We start from the raw sequence: 17,104 nt of genomic DNA, 5'->3' as shown, positions 1-17,104 counted from the left end.
ACTCATCTTGCCCTATCATTATTGGCACCATACAAACGATTCCCTGCATCTGGAGGGAACTTGTATCCGCGGTCACGAGAGTCCCTCAGCAGCTCAGGAAACGTGGTACGGAGCTAGTAAATTCAGCATTACAAGAGTACGTAATGGGCACGGAAATGACCACTCAATTTGCATGCAATTGGATAATAGTAAGTAGTTGCTATAGCAAAGTTCTTTATTATTATTAGATAAATTTTCAGGTGAATGTCTGTTGTTTTTTATGTATGATTATTCAATCGTAACACTGCAGACTCTCAAGAAATACAAATGTTCCGTGCATCTTTAATAATAACCTCACGTGATTTGCATGTGATTGTATTAATCCACAATATGAAACTTTTGAAATACTAAATTTCTTTATAAAATTTTAATTGTTGGCCTTAGAATAGAATAATTCTTACATTTCTGAGTTCTTTTAATCAATTTTTTTTGTAAAAATGTTTCTCAAATTTGAACTCTTATATGGGTATGTTTTCTGAAATTTTTTTGACTCTTCTAGATGAATCATGACCCAAACACTTCTAAATAAATCATTGTTAGGATGTTAATGATCCACCACATTTTATTATTTCTAGCTAGCTATTTACTCTTTCTTTTTTAAACTTTATAATTCTTATTTAATTTAATTTATTTTATTACTCTCATTTATTTATTTTTTGTTTGAATGCATATATAAATATCTAATTTATTCTTCCATTTTTTTTCCCTCAAAGGAAAAAGAACTGTGGCAGTGACATATAAGTGTTTATGGGTGAAGTATATGAACAATTTTCGTTGTTTGCTTGGATACGACTAAGGTGAAGCATAACTTTAATTAAAGCTAAATTATTTTTACGTCTTTTTGTCACATCAATTTAACATTTAGTTTCTTCTAATGAATTTGAATCACATCAATTGAGTTGTAATGTTCATTAAACTTGGACTATTTGCTCTTTATTTGAGCACTACGATTGTTGATAAGGGGGTAATAGTTCATGATTTTTTTTATAAAGATTTTCCAAGTCAATAAAGGATTTTTTTGCATGTTTTTGTTTTGTCCTAACAGCTTGTTTGTCTTGACTGGCTATTTAACATTTTGTCATTGTTTTGGAAAACTGTTATTTGCACTCCTGCTATCCTTTTTATTATATATTTTTCATTTATTATATTATATGATATAACAAATGGTCGAAGTGCAAACAATAATATTTTCCTTGCTTTGAGTAAGAAATTTTAAGCACAAGAAATAATTGGAGATGGAGTGGAAACGTTAGTCAATGGTAATTCACCCTACTATTCTCTATTTTATCCTACACTAAGGGGGAGGGGGCGGACCTAAGGAGGTCCAGGAATAACTCGGAGGGGACTGAACCACCATCGGATCAGACGGGTGCACAGCACATCCGCATGAATTTTTTTAGAAACAAACCACTTAAATGTGACATTTTTTGGTAGGAGACAAGGTTCATCCCACTCCACCAGCCCAAAGGCTGGGGCTGGTGGTTAACCCTACCATTCTCTAGATCATTCACACTTTTATACTTCTACGGCGAGTATAGGTAGATATAAACAGACATAGATAGATAGACATTCATGCAGTCACACAGCACATTAACTAGCGACCAAATTATGATATAACCAACCATCAGATAGAACGGAGGTTTGAAGGGTTATTTTCACCTGTGTAGCTATCTTATCTCAGGACAATTATGAGGGCAAATTTGCACAAAAGAAAAAAGACATATTGAGCAAAAGAATAAAGGAGACAAGATATGAAAAGGAGTAGACAAGATATGAAAGGAAAGACAACCAGAACAAAAGACGCATTCTAAGATAAGGAAAACATGTACTGTATTGACTATGTGCACTTCATCTTCACTTTAATTGTTCTTTCGAAAACGGAAAAAATATTTGTTTGATCAACTATTTACTTTAGAAAGGGCAAAAATTATTGTTCTTTCGAAAAACGGGAAAAAAATACCTGCTAGTTCAACTATTCACTTTAGAAAAGGCAACAATCGAAAGGAAGCCTAAGGTACCGTCGAAAGGCAAAATAAGATCGTACCTAAAATAGACAAGAAAGAGAGGGGGACACGTGTGTTCCGCACGTTTGGCCTTTTGCGAAGGAAACATGCGCCAATGATTCAATCATGTCATCAAGGACCTTACGCGTAAAGTTCAAAAAATTAGTACTCCTCCCGTGCCCTTCATTTAGTCATGTCCCTTTATTTAGCCATGTTTGAAGAATTCAACTTTTAAAAAATAATGATTTGATTATGATATTTGTGTTTTTCTTTTCAATTTCATATTTTATAAATTCAAATTTTGAATTTGAAGGGAACACACATGTGATTAGAAAGAAAGATTATATTGAAAAGATAGACTAAAAGGTAATTTAACTTTTCTAACATGATAATTATTTTGTAACGTCCAAAAATAAAAAATACGACACTTTCAACGAAACAGATGGAGTAATTTCTTTTCTCCACTAAAGAAAAGACAAAAAAATCAAAATTTTCAGAAAAGGTAAAGGCGATACGAGTTTGTTTGGATATAAAAAATTTTCACATAATATTTCACTTGCATCATAAACATATTTTTTAATTCATTTTTTTAAAAAATATTTTCAATCATTTTTTATCTCATATATATTATATCATAAAAAATATTACAGTAATTATTTCAAATAGCTCGATCCAAATAAACTTATCCCAACTATCATTTTATGCATCAAATATGTTAATAGATAATATGTTTCACCATTCAATTTTTTTTTTAAAGAAATTCGAATCAAACTAATGATAAGATCTTGAACCACTTTATTCATCATTATCAATTGATTTTGAGATGGAACCTCAAATTATTTTATCAAAACGCTACCTGTCAAGTGGAAGCTGAGGCTCTGTTGAATCTATTTCACTTTGAAGTAACACTTTTCTAGAAAACGTGTATTAATACTACAAGAAAGGAAACTCGTTGACTAAAACGAATAGTTGTAGTATGTAGTTTGTGATAAAGTTTGGAGAGTGTGGTGCTACGTGTTGAAAGCTTAATGATGTGGGAGGAGAACTAAGTCCTCCAAATGTCCGGTTACTAGTCGGCCAGAGGTGTTTATGGAAGACATGACCTTTTCACATGTAGTGGAGTGATATTAATATATTTCCCTGTGTAAAAAGAAAGGCGCCGGCGGTGAGTCGGGGATTCGGGCAGGGTTGGGGGGAAGCGGAGAGTAGTGGTCGTTGGTTGGACTCTGGTGGGCTGTGTGCGCCTCTATCTGCGGTCCTCAATCAAATACTGCTGTAACAGTTGGCTGGTAGTATGACGCAGGAGGCGGTACGAGTTAGAGTGAGGGACAGCAACAATGCTACTGAGGAAGGGGATCAAGAATTCAAGAATACGAATTTTTTGTCTATCCTAGCGACTGAGGATCGAGACTTTCTGCTATCTGCAACTGGATCTCAGGTTTCTTCACTCACTCTCTCTCTCTCTCTCGCCTTCTACCTTCATTTACTGAAATTAACAGTACCGACGACAGTTCAATTTCAGGTTCTTGAATATTTTTTTTTGTTTTGTTGTGAGCTAGAGTTAATCCAAGTTGGAATCCTAACTTAGAGATTGAAACTGCTTCTAGTAATGACTTCAAAAAATGAACTTGCATCTAGTTTATTGTCTCTCTTTTGCACCATCTCTGGAACGAATTAATATCCTCAGGGTACTACTCAAAATGGGATAGCTACTTATAATAATGATTTTTTTTTTTTTTTTTTTTTGCCTTTCTTCGTTGCTTTGATTTTGAAGTTAAACAAAATTTGAAGACCACTCCGGCATCTAGTTTATTGTCTCTCCGGCAGCCTTGAACTCAGCAGCTGTGATGGTGATCCTCCCTGCTCCCCCTCCAAATTCCCAAATACAACATCGATATCTTTTGTGCGTTCAGTTTGGACATCAGACTCCAGCATGTGTTTTCTCTGATTTTTAAACATTTCCCATGTTGATCAAACCATTATGAACACAGGCTTGAATTTGTTTTCTATATATATATATATATATATATATGTATGTGTGTGTGTGTGTGTGTGTGTGTGTGTGTTTTTGTATTGACTGGCCCTGGATTTTCTTTTCCTTCTGCCTTGTTTTTTAGATTTGCTCTACGCTACTGTATTTTGCTCTATCACTCGGTTGGCTTCCTGTTTTAGCTGCCTGTAAGCTATGAAATCATTTTAAGGGGCATATCACAATCACATGGTGCTTATTGAGTACTTTTTCCAATCTAACTTTCGCATCTTTTGGTCACTTAACTATTTTCTTAACTAAAACTGTCACTCAACTAATAAAATTATAAAATCGTAGCTGCTTTTTAATCGTTTCATCCAAATTTGGTATCAAGGTAGATGGAGAGACGGTCATATGTCATGTGTTCTTTTTCAGGGGCAAACCCGTCATTTAAATTTGAAAAAAAAAAAGAAAAAAGAAAAACCTTCTTCTTTGTCGCAGATTACACCACAACCCCCTAGCGACCCAAGTCAAGAAAACGCCTGGCTCGGTATGATGGTCATCGATAAACAAACTCAACAAAGCATTCGGATTTTAGCAGTTTTTAGGCATGCTTTGCTCCTCCTCCCCTCAAACCCATCTGCAATGGCTTCTCTTCTGACAGCTATACCACCACTCAATAAGCATCCACGTCCCACGTCCCTGTCACCCCTCGCGGCTTCAGTACCAACTGAAGATGATTAGGGATGCCAAGCAGAACCCCTGCTAGCCTTTAACCTTCTGAATCATGGCCATTCTTCACTGATGAGACCAAATTTGATTAGTGTTAGAATTTGGGGTTTGGACAAAAGAGGAATCTTTTTCCATGGATTTGGGGTTTTGGTTCATAGATTGATGATTGAAATTTATAATGATGATGCAGTAGGATGTGTAGTAGAGAATAGAGATGGTAGACAGTGGATGTCTGAGTAGCCAGAAAGTCCTTTTTGTGAGAATTAGACTCAGTTTAGGACTTTGCATGTTATCATTTACATTTCTGGACAGTGCATGTTATCTTTTTTTTCTTTTCAATATTTAATTATGATTTTACTTCCTAGGCTCTTCAAAGCGAATGAATATGAAAGAAAAACTGACTCTCATAATAACCTCAGAACTATATGAGATTTATCTCACTAATAGGTTCACCAAGTGAACTTAAAACTGGAGTGGATTGATGCAATTAACTGGATTACCTACTAAGCAATGGCTTTGTGATATGTTTCATGTAGTACGTGTTGATGCAGGTTAAAATTTCTGAACTTGAAGGCAAAATTGTTGGTATTTACTTTTCAGCTAATTGGTATCCACCATGTAAGAACTTTACGCCTCTTTTGGTGAATGCTTTTGAGGAATTTAAGAGTCAGACTCCCGGTTTTGAGGTAGTTTTTGTGTCATGTGATGAAGACTTGGATGCCTTCAATAACTATCGGGCGTGCATGCCTTGGCTTGCAATCCCATTTTCTGATTTGAATACGAAGAAAAATTTGAATAGCAGGTTTGATGTAGAAGGTATTCCTTCCCTAATTATTCTACAACCTGACAATTACAAAGTCGATGAAGCAATTCATGATGGAGTTGAACTCCTGTACCGCTATGGGAAGCAGGCCTTTCCATTTACTAAAGAGAGGTTGCAGGAACTACAGGAGAGAGAGAGGGAGAAGCATGAAAATCAGACGTTAATGAATCTGTTAACGAGCCAAAATCGAGATTTTCTATTGGGTCACTCAACATCCAAACTGGTAAGTCCTGGATTATACTTTAAGCAGATAATTAAGGATTTGATTTCGTGTTACTCGGGCTAGTCAGTTTGGTTGTTTGGAAAAAAGTATGCTTCAATATTTGAACTCATGAGTCAGGGACTGAGAATTCTGATCCGGTGGTGGTTCAGTTCCCACTGGTCCCTTAGACCCAGTTGGGTCTCCCCTTAGATTAGGATAGTGTAGGATACTATAAATAAAAAGTGATGATTGACAAAAAAATAAAAATTGAAGGTGGCAAGTGTATAGTACTTTTTCTATCTAGAAACTAAAGCCTATGGACTTGACATGTAATGCAGGTCCCAGTTGCATCCTTGAAGGGTAAGACAGTTGGACTTTATTTCTCAGCGCAATGGTGTTTTCCGGGGGTGAAGTTCACTTCTAGGTTGATATCTATCTACCAAAAAATCAAAGAAGTGCTGCTGGGAAAAGGTGGTGAAGACTTCGAAATAGTTTTTGTGTCAACTGACCATGATGAATTATCTTTTAACTTATTTTTTGGGACCATGCCATGGCTAGCATTGCCTTTTAATGATCCGACCATCAAGAACCTTACTAAACATTTCGATGTTCAATGGATCCCTAGCTTGGTAATTCTAGGCCCTGATGGAAAAACAGTGACCAAGAAGGGAAGGAATCTGGTAAACCTGTACCAAGAAAATGCTTACCCGTTCACTGAAGCTCGAACGGCATTGCTGGAGAAGCAAATGGATGAAGAAGCTAAAAGCCTGCCCAAATCCAAGTACCATGTGGGACATCGCCATGAGCTCACGCTAGTGTCTGAAGGCAGCGGAGGAGGACCTTACATTTGCTGTGACTGTGATGAGCAAGGACTTGGATGGGCGTATCAGTGCATGGAGTGTGGCTATGAGGTGCATCCTAAGTGTACGAAGTCGGCGGAGAGACCTCCTGGGAGCGATAGACAACGTTCTTGAATGATTGACCATAATGGGCTAGTTCTGTTGGGTCCTATCGAATCTATATCATTGCTGAGTACTGCGTATGGGCAAGAAAAATGGTTCATTTTCATCTGATGTAACAAAGGAATGCATTTATAGGTTGTGGATTGAGTGAGCTATAGTTTAAAAGTAAAATCCTGTTCGCCAAAAAAAGGTTTTTTAGGGGAAAATTCGCCTACCATGTGTGTGGCTTTTACGTCCGTTATTGTATATAAGCAAATTCTAAAAAGAAAACCATAATGGTTATGACCCATGAATGTATTCTACGACCCATAACATTATGTTCTTGTACATTTTCACCCATTCTGTCCCCATGATGGCAAATTCTAATTGTTGAATCAGGTACAAATGTTACATTAGTGTATCTTCAAAAGAATGTAGCGGTTAGAGATGCAAGTAGTGTTACTCAATGTTAATCAACATAACTGAAAAACAGAAATTTGAACAGAGTCCGAAGATTTGCCGCCAAATCTGGTTGCGAATGATGGTATTGGACTAGGCCGTGTTATAGAAGCTCTGGACGAGCAAGAAGAAGATGAGCAACAAATTAATGACGAGGAATGTTCAAGCTTTGCACCTGTTTAACAACTTCAACCGCAAGATTGCTTACCTGAGCTGTCTCAACTCGGCCACAGGAACCCTCTCCGAAGCAAAACAAGCCCACGCAGGCGCCCTCAAAGCAGGCCTCTCTACCCAACCCCATGTCGCCACCAAGCTACTCGCCTTGTACGCCAGCCACCAATGCTTCACCGAAGCAGATATCCTTCTGTACTCACATCCTCAACCGGATCTCTTTTCTTTCACAACCCTCATTAATGCTTCTTCCAAATTTAAAAATTTCCATCGCACGCTTACTTTGCTTGTTAAGATGCTTTCGGGACGTCTTTTTCCCGATACTCATATCCTACCCAGCACTATCAAGGCCTGCGCTGGATTATCAGCCCTTAAATTGGGTCATCAACTTCATGGCTTTGGTTTAGCTACTGGGCTTGCATCAGATTCTCTTGTTGAATCATCTTTGGTTCATATGTACATTAAGTGTAGTGCACTGAAGTATGCACATAACGTGTTCAATAGAATGGCTGAGCCAGATGTGATATGCGGGAGTGCATTAGCGTCTGGGTATGCGAAGAAAGGAGATGTCAGTAATGCCACTATGGTGTTTGACGAGATGGGAAAATTGGGAATTGAGCCAAATTTGGTATCCTGGAATGGTATGATTGCTGGGTTTAATCAGAGTGGGCATTTCCTGGAGGCGGTATTGATGTTTCAGAGGATGCATTCAGACGGTATTGAGTGTGATGGAGTTAGTGTTTCTAGTGTTCTTGCTGCAGTTGGTGACTTGGAGGATGTCATCATCGGAGTTCAGGTTCATGGTTATGCAATCAGACTTGGACTTAGATCAGATAAGTATGTTGTCAGTTCACTTGTAGATATGTATGGGAAATGTGGATGTGCTCTGGAGACGTTGAGAGTTTTTGAAGAAATGGAAAAAAAGGATGTGGGTGCTTGCAATGCGTTGATTTCTAGCCTTTCTCGAAATAATATGGTAGACGATGCATTAAAGACTTTCAGAAAATATAAGGGTCAAGGGATGGAATTGAATGTGGTTTCCTGGACCTCCATGATTGCTTGTTGCTCGCAGCATGGCAAACATCCTGTGGCTTTAGAACTTTTCAGAGAAATGCAGATTGCCGGTGTGAAACCAAATTCTGTAACAATCCCTTCCTTGCTTCCAGCTTGTGCCAGTTTTGCTGCATTAGCACATGGGAAAGCAGCACATTGTTTCTCACTTAAGAGGGGTTTTACTGATGATGTTTATGTGTGCAGTGCTCTCATTGACATGTATTCTAGTTGTGGTAGGATCAAAGCAGCTAGACAGTGTTTTGACAGGATGCCTAGGCGTAATTTGGTTTGTTGGAATGCAATGCTTGGTGGTTATGCAATGCATGGGATGATAAAGGAAGCTATCAATATCTTTCAGTTGATGCAGAGTAGTCGACAACTACCAGATCTTGTGAGTTTTACGAGTCTTCTCTCTGTATGTAGCCAATGTGGTCTTGTGGAAGTAGGGCAGAGTTACTTTAATAGCATGTCTAAAGATTATGGAATTGAAGCTAGGATGGAACATTATGCTTGCATGGTGAGCCTTCTTGGGCGTGCGGGAAAGCTTGAAGAAGCTTATTCTTTGATGAATGAGATGCCATTTGAGCCAGATGCATGTGTTTGGGGTGCTTTATTAAGTTCCTGTCGGGTTCACCATAACATGCAACTGGGAGAAGTTGCTGCAAATAGATTGTTTGCTCTGGAACCAAAGAACCCTGGGAATTATATTCTCCTATCAAATATTTATGCTGCCAGAGGAAAATGGACTGAAATGGATAAAGTCAGGGATATGATGAAGCGTGCAGGATTGAAGAAAAATCCAGGATGTAGCTGGATTGAGGTCAAAAACAGGGTGCATATGCTTTTAGCAGGAGACAAATCACATCCTCAAATGGCGCAGATTTTAGAAAAGCTGAATAAGTTGAGCATGGAAATGAAGAAATCGGGTTATCTGCCTGATACTGATTTTGTGTTGCAAGATGTGGAAGAACAGGAGAAGGAGCATATCTTATGTGGCCACAGTGAGAAGTTAGCTGTAGTTTTTGGGATATTGAACACCAGTCCAGGGACTGCTCTAACAGTGATGAAGAACCTCAGAATTTGTGGGGACTGCCATACTGCAATTAAATTCATTTCCCGCATTGAAAGGAGAGAAATTTTAGTCAGAGACACAAACCGATTTCATCACTTCAAAGATGGTGTCTGTTCATGCGGGGACTTGTGGTGATTCAGATTCAGGCTTATACAAAAGTTTGTCATATTGGTGCTGCAGGAAATTACCCCGGAGATCTGGAGCTTGGAATCGGCGAAACTCACTGCAGAATCCTGACAATTGAAGCTTTTACCTGTTGTAAGCTTACATTTAGACTTCCACTCAATAAATCCTTGTTGGTTTTCTGTTCGCCTTATTCTTTTGCCTAAGCATGTTCCTGTTTTAATAAGTGGGTGAATAGTTTCTAGTTTCTGGAATTGTCATAGCAATTATCCATTGTCCAAATCTTCTATTGAAATTCAGACTTCTGCATTAATCTGCTTTCATCACTAGCTTATTTTTCCTATTGTTGTCATATTTTCTGTGACAGACGTTCAAGCTGAAGAGCAAATTATAATCTGAAAAAATGCTGGCTGTCAATAAGAGTGTCAAAAGATATCTTATCTGTTACTTCAGGTATCTTCTGCCTCAGAGACTCAGAGAAGCTCCAAGATTCCTGTTTTGAGTATGCAAGTCAAGAAATATGAGGTCATCATTGTTAAATGTAACAAGGATGACACTGTTTATTCTTGTAATGGCCATTGAATCACTGTTGTCTGGTGGAAAGAAATTATTTTAGTGAAATACTCTTTTGTATTAGACATGCCTGAATAGTATCAAGTAACAAAATGCATACTTCAGGCCGGTGGATTGACTGCTGGACATTTCATACTGATAGGAAGCTTCACAGCTGGAGGGTTTAAATTTTTCTTTGTACAGTGGAATTCAATTCCTAAGTAGCAGCAGCATGCCATTTCAACAGGGCACACGGTAGAAATCTGGCACCAGAAAATAATCCAAAAAGGAGGGTATGCTGACATGACTGATGATTATGGAGTATATGTTAGGTCTTACGGAAGATCAATTTTAAGGGCTTGCTTTGAAGCTAATGGACCTTTTTGCCACTGAGTATGCATTTATATCTGCAAGCTGATACACTTGGAGAGCATGATGGTAAGCAGGTGTGCCTTAGAGTAGCAAACAAACTTATCTGGCAATAGTTGGTTTGCTGCATTAAATGACAGGGTGCAAAGAATGCATCGAAGAATAAATTCTTCAAGGGTTCACGTTTAATTATGCAACTGTTATGATGCTGTTCGTGGAAATATGGTATACTGATGGGTAATGGGGCCTCCCTCCTTGGTTGTTGGACTACGAATATTTTGCAGCAATTACACAGATGAGGCCTATTACATGCAAATGCCAATTGACTTTGGTTGGTCCACCGCGCCACTTTGGAAAGTCGAGGCGTCTTTTCACAAGTAAGCCCAAAGAAAACAGGGCAGAAGTGGGTGCGTCTGATATGAAAAGTGCAAAGTTACTTGTATCGTATCATCTGGTTTTGTTTCCTTGAGAGTGCAAATTTCACTTGGATTAGCCTGCTGCTGCTATGTAAATATATTTACACTGTGTGTGGAGGCTCCTTTTTCTTTGGTTATATATATATATATATTTTGTGTATGAAGACAGACAGAGACCGGATCCCTTCTTCTCCTGACCTTCCCACCATGTGTACTAATACCATTCGTATGCGAGCAAGAGTGTAACTGGATACCAAGTACATACCAAACCGCCAAAGCAAAGTTAAGCAAAGCACCTCACGAAAAAGTGGTAATCCTATTAACGAACTCCAACACCAAACTGCAAAACCCATCCCATTATACTCTTGAAACATTCCACTCCCCAGCCTCTCAACACCAACTTTTCCTTCGGCCTTCAGTACTCTGGCTCGCTCCTCCTCTGAAAGAAATGGGTACGTGTTTGTCAAGATTGTGTTGTCCAAGATCAGTTGACATCCCAATATCCTCCCCTCCAGACTCTACTCCTCACCAGTATCGCCCCATTCCAATAATAGCCCAAGAAGAACCTGTTCAGCCGCCACCACCACCCTTTCCAAAACCACTCCCTTCATACAAGCCGCCTAGTACACATTCTGCACCATCTTCTTCCCAGATTGGACCAATACTAGGGAAGCCTTGTGTCGACATAAATGCCTTTTACGACCTCGATAAAGAACTCGGAAGGGGTCAGTTTGGAATCACATACCTTTGCACTGAGAAAGCAACTGGCTTGAAATATGCATGCAAGTCCATCTCAAGAACAAAGCTTGCGACTCCCAAAGATATAGAAGATGTTAGGAGGGAAATTTCCATAATGCAGCATCTGAGCGGACAACCTAATATCGTGGAGTTCAAGGGAGCCTACGAGGACAGGAGGAATCTGCATTTGGTGATGGAGTTATGCTTAGGTGGAGAGCTTTTCGACCGCCTTGCTGCCAAAGGAAGTTACTCTGAGAAAGAAGCTGCTAGGATTGGTCGGCAGATTGTGAATGTGGTTCATGCTTGTCATTTCATGGGGGTGATTCATAGAGACCTCAAGCCTGAGAACTTCTTGCTGGTCAATCGGGATGATGATTCTCCTTTAAAAGCAACAGATTTTGGGCTCTCTGTCTTTATTGAGGAAGGTAAAGTTTTTTTACTTCTTTTGCAAGTTAGCTTCAATTACGCTTCTTTTCCTCTGTTTGTATGATCAATTTTTGATTTTGATTGCTTTCTCGGTAATTGAAGCTAATTCGGAAGCAACCATGTGCTGCTAATAATAATCTTGTCAACGCTGATTAGTATTCAAAATCGGGGAAATTGGGGCATCACTAGACATGGTTCGTAATGGAATATGGTACTGGCGGAGTTACACTGAGTTTGTTTGGATAAGAGTTTGTTTGGATGATTTATTTGAGATATTTACTGTAGCACTTTTTATGATGTGATGTACGTGAGATAAAAAGGTGATTGAAAAAATAAAAAGGTGATTGAGATTTGTGAGAATACATTTTGCAAACCAAATTATTTTTGTCCAAACAAACTCACTCTTATTACGAGTTCCTTTCACGGGGTGTCCGTCATCGTTTAGTCGGCCATCTTCTATACGGTTTTGCTCACACCCAATGGGAAAATGAGGAAGTTTCAGCACTCAATCAGTTCAAGATTGTGACAGAAATTTTGTACCATAGAAAAAAACTTGCAGACTTTTGCACTGATCGTGACCTATAAAGGTGTTGATTTCACAGATTTTTGGATCCTATCAATTAGAGCATGTGGATGTGGGTCAGTGGATGCCACTTGTAGTCTACGTCAACTGGTCAAGTTGACCTGGTCAATAATGATAGTGACAAAGTCAACCAAGTGTTTCGTACCGCTTCCCTTGTTCCCTCGAAATCAAAAGCAAATGTGAAAATGCTGCTGTTGCAACTCTTTGGAAAATGTTTGTTATTTGCACTTCGATTTTCGACTTTCGTGCTTCCACTATTACTTTAATCGTATCATTTTTATTTATTAGGTTATATGATAAAATAAATGATAAAAGTGTAAATAACAAATAATAGAATGTAAATAACATTTTTATAATTTTTTTTCAAAGCGTAAGATAGTACTCCTTAATGATCTGTTTGTTTATATTATAAAGTGGTGAACCTGGTGGTCATTCGAATGGTCCAACACTCCAAGCCGATCGCAAAATTAAATTAAAACCTTTTTCTCCGATTTTGTTTAATGCAGAAGAATTTCAACTCTATTACGAATTAGTAGCTTGACACAAGTTCACAAATAGAAGGTGGTAAACTTAAGCTTTGGAATCACGAACTCTCCAAAAGGTTGAGACAAGATGTGTTGTATCCATGTTCATTTCAATCTTTAATCTTTTATATGCAGTGTTCTCTCTTTCAGGATGCATCTTTTGTATGCAAATACTTAAACCCGTATAGATCGGTCGTGACTAAATTTGTCTTTGTATTGCTTATTTGCATTGCCGAAGTAGTGTCCCTTATTCTTTCTTGGAACAATGTTGAATAAGTTAGAAAGTTGCGAGTTATATACCACAGATGTCTGTATCTACAAGTTAGAGGACCTTCAAATGGATACTCATTGGAGACATCCTAGTTATGCATCATAGGCTCTATCATTTTGCAGTATGGGTTGATTTTAAAGCACCATATGAGCCAGATAGCGGCCTCCAAATATATAATTCATTTTGAGTGTTTCGAGAAAGTTTCGAACAAGAACCATTAAAGTTTAATGGAAATGGTAGTTTCGATTCTTGGAAAATATTTGATGGAGTTCAAAGTGATAATTCCCACACCTTAAAGCTTATTCCTAGGTAGCCAGTGTGTTAAACTTGGATGGGAGATTAAGTCAATGTCTTGATCAGTTTCTGGTTCATTCATTGTGACTCGAATTTTAGAGATGTTGTCCAAGTGCAAATGACAAAATCAAGACTGAACAGACCATCCGGATATTCTGTTTGTGGTCTGTCTTGTTGCAGTGCTTGGATATCATTGTTTTGTTGGTCAGTATTCTTTCTCACTGAAATTGGAAATCCAGACTGACAAATTATAGAGCAGCATTGAACTCCAATTTATGCTGGATTAAAAATACCTACACATTTTGCTTATTGGTATCCTTCCTTCTTTTTGAGGAAGGGAAGGGTTAAGAATTTTGTGAAGTCTATGTATTTGCTTTATTTTAATTTGTGATTTGTTTGTTTCCATTTTCTTGATTGGAACTTTTATTGGGAGAGTGTGAATTCAGAACTTTATCAAGTGCAAGGCTGGCAGCAGATCCGTGTTTGGCTCTTTGCAAAACTTTCTGCTAAAAGTTTTGCACCACGCAACTGTTAGTTACCAATACATTTTAAGGTTTCTAAGCAGGAACTTCATTCTTAAATGATCTTCAGGAAAAGTGTACAGGGACATTGTTGGTAGTGCATATTACGTGGCCCCGGAGATACTGAAACGAAACTATGGGAAGGAGGCAGACGTCTGGAGTGCTGGAGTCATATTGTACATTCTTTTAAGTGGATTTCCTCCTTTCTCAGCTGGTAAGTGAGACTCAAACAGGCAGAAGAGACCAAAGTTGCTATCTTTTTTTCATTCCAGTTTTTCCTACAAGAGAATGTCAACTTATTTCGTCTCATTCTCTTACGCTGCAATGAAGAATGAATTAAATTCTAGCACCTGGAATTAATTTTTGCTTTTAGCCTTTAAGTTGCTATACTGAGTGATATTGACTTGTGCTTCAGAGAACGACAAAGCCATTTTTAATGAAATCCTAGTGGGGCGCCTTGATTTCCAAAGCTCTCCCTGGCCTTCAATATCGTCTGGTGCAAAGGATCTTGTTAGGAAAATGTTAACAATGGATCCTCGGAAAAGGATCACGGCTGCCGGAGCCCTTGGTAAATAGTAAAATCTTTTGACCTTCAATATTATTATTTTCTGTCCTTCTCAAGTCATTTGGCTCTGAGTGTTTACCTGTTGCTGTACAGAAACTTTTATATATTGTACAGAGAGTAAATAGCATATGGAGTATAACACTCCATGTAGTGGTTAACAGTGTCTATATTGCGCAGATCTTGGAAAGAAAATAGTATATAATGTTTCCATCCTCCAAATAATTGCATAGCTATAATTCCGATCATCATCTAAATTTGGCTAAACATATATGAACCAGAACATCCATGGCTCAAGGAAGGTGGTGAAGCATCAGATACGCCAATTGACAGTGTTGTGCAAATAAGGATGAAGCAATTTAGAGCAATGAACAAGCTGAAAAAGCTGGCTTTAAAGGTAATGAATCGATATGTAAATTTCTTTAGGGTGAATGCTTGTTAAACAGATCTGCAATTTCTGTTTAATTGTATGCAACCGAGTGAGTTAATCTTAATCCCTGAAACAGCAAGATGCTTGTTATATGATTTAAACCATGTTGAACTAAATATTTTGTGTCCTGCTGGACAGCGCGGTTTCCATAATGAACTAGTGAATATATTTGACAGTCATTCATAAGAGTACTTTCCTTTCTACAGTTGCTTTATGATTCCTCTTTCTAGAGTTATTGATAGCTGAAACATGAAATTACTGGAAGGTTATTGCAGAAAACCTTTCAGAAGAAGAAATCAAGGGGTTGAGACAAATGTTCAACAACATGGACACGGATAGAAGCGGTACCATTACTTATGAAGAGCTCAAAACTGGGTTATCTAGGTTGGGATCCAAGCTTTCAGAAGAAGAAATACAAGAATTGATGGAAGCTGTAAGCAACCCGCGACTATAGAGGTTCCTTGTGTTAACTCACACATGGGAACCAAAGACTAATTTGCCATTTACTAAAATAAATAAATATGAATGTTGACTTGAACTCCAAGTGAATCTTTCACTAAACATAAATTCTTTGTTCCAGGCTGATGTTGACAAGAACGGGACGATAGACTACATTGAGTTCATTACTGCTACCATGCATCGTCATAGACTGGAGAAAGAAGACCATCTATTCAAGGCTTTTCAGCACTTCGACGAGGACGGTAGTGGGTATGCATCTTAATTTTCCCTTGATTTGTTCAATGCATTAGAAATTATATCTATCCAGGAGGACAAATATTGTATTGTAGTTGAGGAGATTCCCTGCCCATTTTTGTTCTCGTCATCGTGTTTCTTGGTATTCCTGAATTTGAGCTTTCTTAAGCCTGCCTTTGCGTTTGGTAAATGGAGAAGGGCATTAGCACAAGTTTGTTGGTGATCTTCCTGCAGATTTATCACAAGGGATGAACTCAGACATGCTATGGCCAAGTACGGAATGGGAGATGAAGCAACTATTGATGAAATCATTAATGATGTAGATATTGATAAAGTAAGTAGAAACATTAATGTCAAAACTTTTCCAAGTTCCAACCTCGATAATTTTGTTATGATGATATCTAATCATGCAGGACGGAAGAATTAACTACGAGGAGTTCGTAACCATGATGAGAAAGGGAACTACAGATGATCATAAACAAGAAATCAGCTAAGGACCTTCTCAGGAATAAGGAAGTCTTTCGTTCTTTCATCTCCAGCAAGCTAAGCAGCTTATCCTGAGTCCTACATGCGCCCGCCGATTCATATGTTTTCATGTTCTCTCTCTCTCTCTCTTGATGTGAATACGTGAATCTTTTTGTCTGCAGTGCATTGTAAAAGATAAACATGATGATGATTTAGTAGTTTTCTTGAGAATAAATTTGCTGATATCAGTTCGATCGTAACTTCGAAACTATAATATGATATCACCGCTGTTAACACCTCAGGTAGTGGTTTCGAGTCGCATCGCAGAAATCTAAACAAAACCAATAGTAACACTTTTACCACTTGAGTTAAGTTTTATTCGTTGTGCAAAACGGTCCAAATGCGTATATTGATGATATTTTTCAGGCTGTAATTAGAGGCCTTCCTTCAGGTATTATTAATGTTCTCATAAATAAATTAAAACGAGAAAATATGGTCCAATCACAAGGGGATAATTAAAGGCTTTTTAACTGCCCAAACACAAAGAGCAAATTGTGTCTCCTAAACTAAGTGCTCAGTGGTAGTACTAACTCCACTTCATTATTCATAAAATTGAAATTATTGAATGGTATGGAATATATTGGGATATTTAAAAGCGTGGCGCATTTCAATA

General features: G+C 38.1%; 3 protein-coding genes across 5 annotated transcripts; all 3 read left to right on the top strand.

Moving 5' to 3' along the window:
• The first annotated feature begins 3,336 nt into the window (after positions 1–3,336).
• Positions 3,337–6,742, top strand: LOC113712541 (probable nucleoredoxin 2). The gene is made up of 3 exons (XM_027236024.1): positions 3,337–3,480; positions 5,295–5,789; positions 6,107–6,742. The coding sequence occupies exons 1-3, from the start codon at positions 3,337–3,339 to the stop codon at positions 6,740–6,742; spliced, it is 1,275 nt and encodes a 424-aa protein (XP_027091825.1).
• On the top strand, positions 3,347–11,061 carry LOC113711842 (pentatricopeptide repeat-containing protein At1g20230). Of its 3 annotated transcripts, none has more exons than XM_072067761.1 (4): positions 3,347–3,480; positions 7,215–9,722; positions 9,955–10,040; positions 10,303–11,061. In XM_072067761.1, exon 2 carries the CDS (start codon positions 7,302–7,304, stop codon positions 9,597–9,599), a length of 2,298 nt encoding a protein of 765 aa, XP_071923862.1. In that variant the 5' UTR covers positions 3,347–3,480; positions 7,215–7,301; the 3' UTR covers positions 9,600–9,722; positions 9,955–10,040; positions 10,303–11,061. The 3 variants fall into 3 exon arrangements, with proteins under 3 accessions (XP_071923862.1, XP_071923861.1, XP_071923860.1); XM_072067760.1 differs by having other exon boundaries at positions 10,266–11,061; XM_072067759.1 differs by having other exon boundaries at positions 9,955–11,061.
• Positions 11,062–11,214: 153 nt separating this feature from the next.
• Positions 11,215–16,691, top strand: LOC113711843 (calcium-dependent protein kinase 29). The gene is made up of 8 exons (XM_027235072.2): positions 11,215–12,087; positions 14,352–14,495; positions 14,697–14,849; positions 15,125–15,240; positions 15,539–15,706; positions 15,854–15,981; positions 16,201–16,300; positions 16,380–16,691. Exons 1-8 carry the CDS (start codon positions 11,373–11,375, stop codon positions 16,458–16,460), a joined length of 1,605 nt encoding a protein of 534 aa, XP_027090873.1. The 5' UTR covers positions 11,215–11,372; the 3' UTR covers positions 16,461–16,691.
• The last annotated feature ends 413 nt before the right edge of the window (positions 16,692–17,104 follow it).

This window comes from Coffea arabica, chromosome 10e (assembly GCF_036785885.1).
Source record: "Coffea arabica cultivar ET-39 chromosome 10e, Coffea Arabica ET-39 HiFi, whole genome shotgun sequence".
Taxonomy (NCBI): Eukaryota; Viridiplantae; Streptophyta; class Magnoliopsida; order Gentianales; family Rubiaceae; genus Coffea; species Coffea arabica.
The sequence above is the reverse complement of the archived record's forward strand: the minus strand, read 5'-3'. Positions and strand labels throughout refer to the sequence as shown.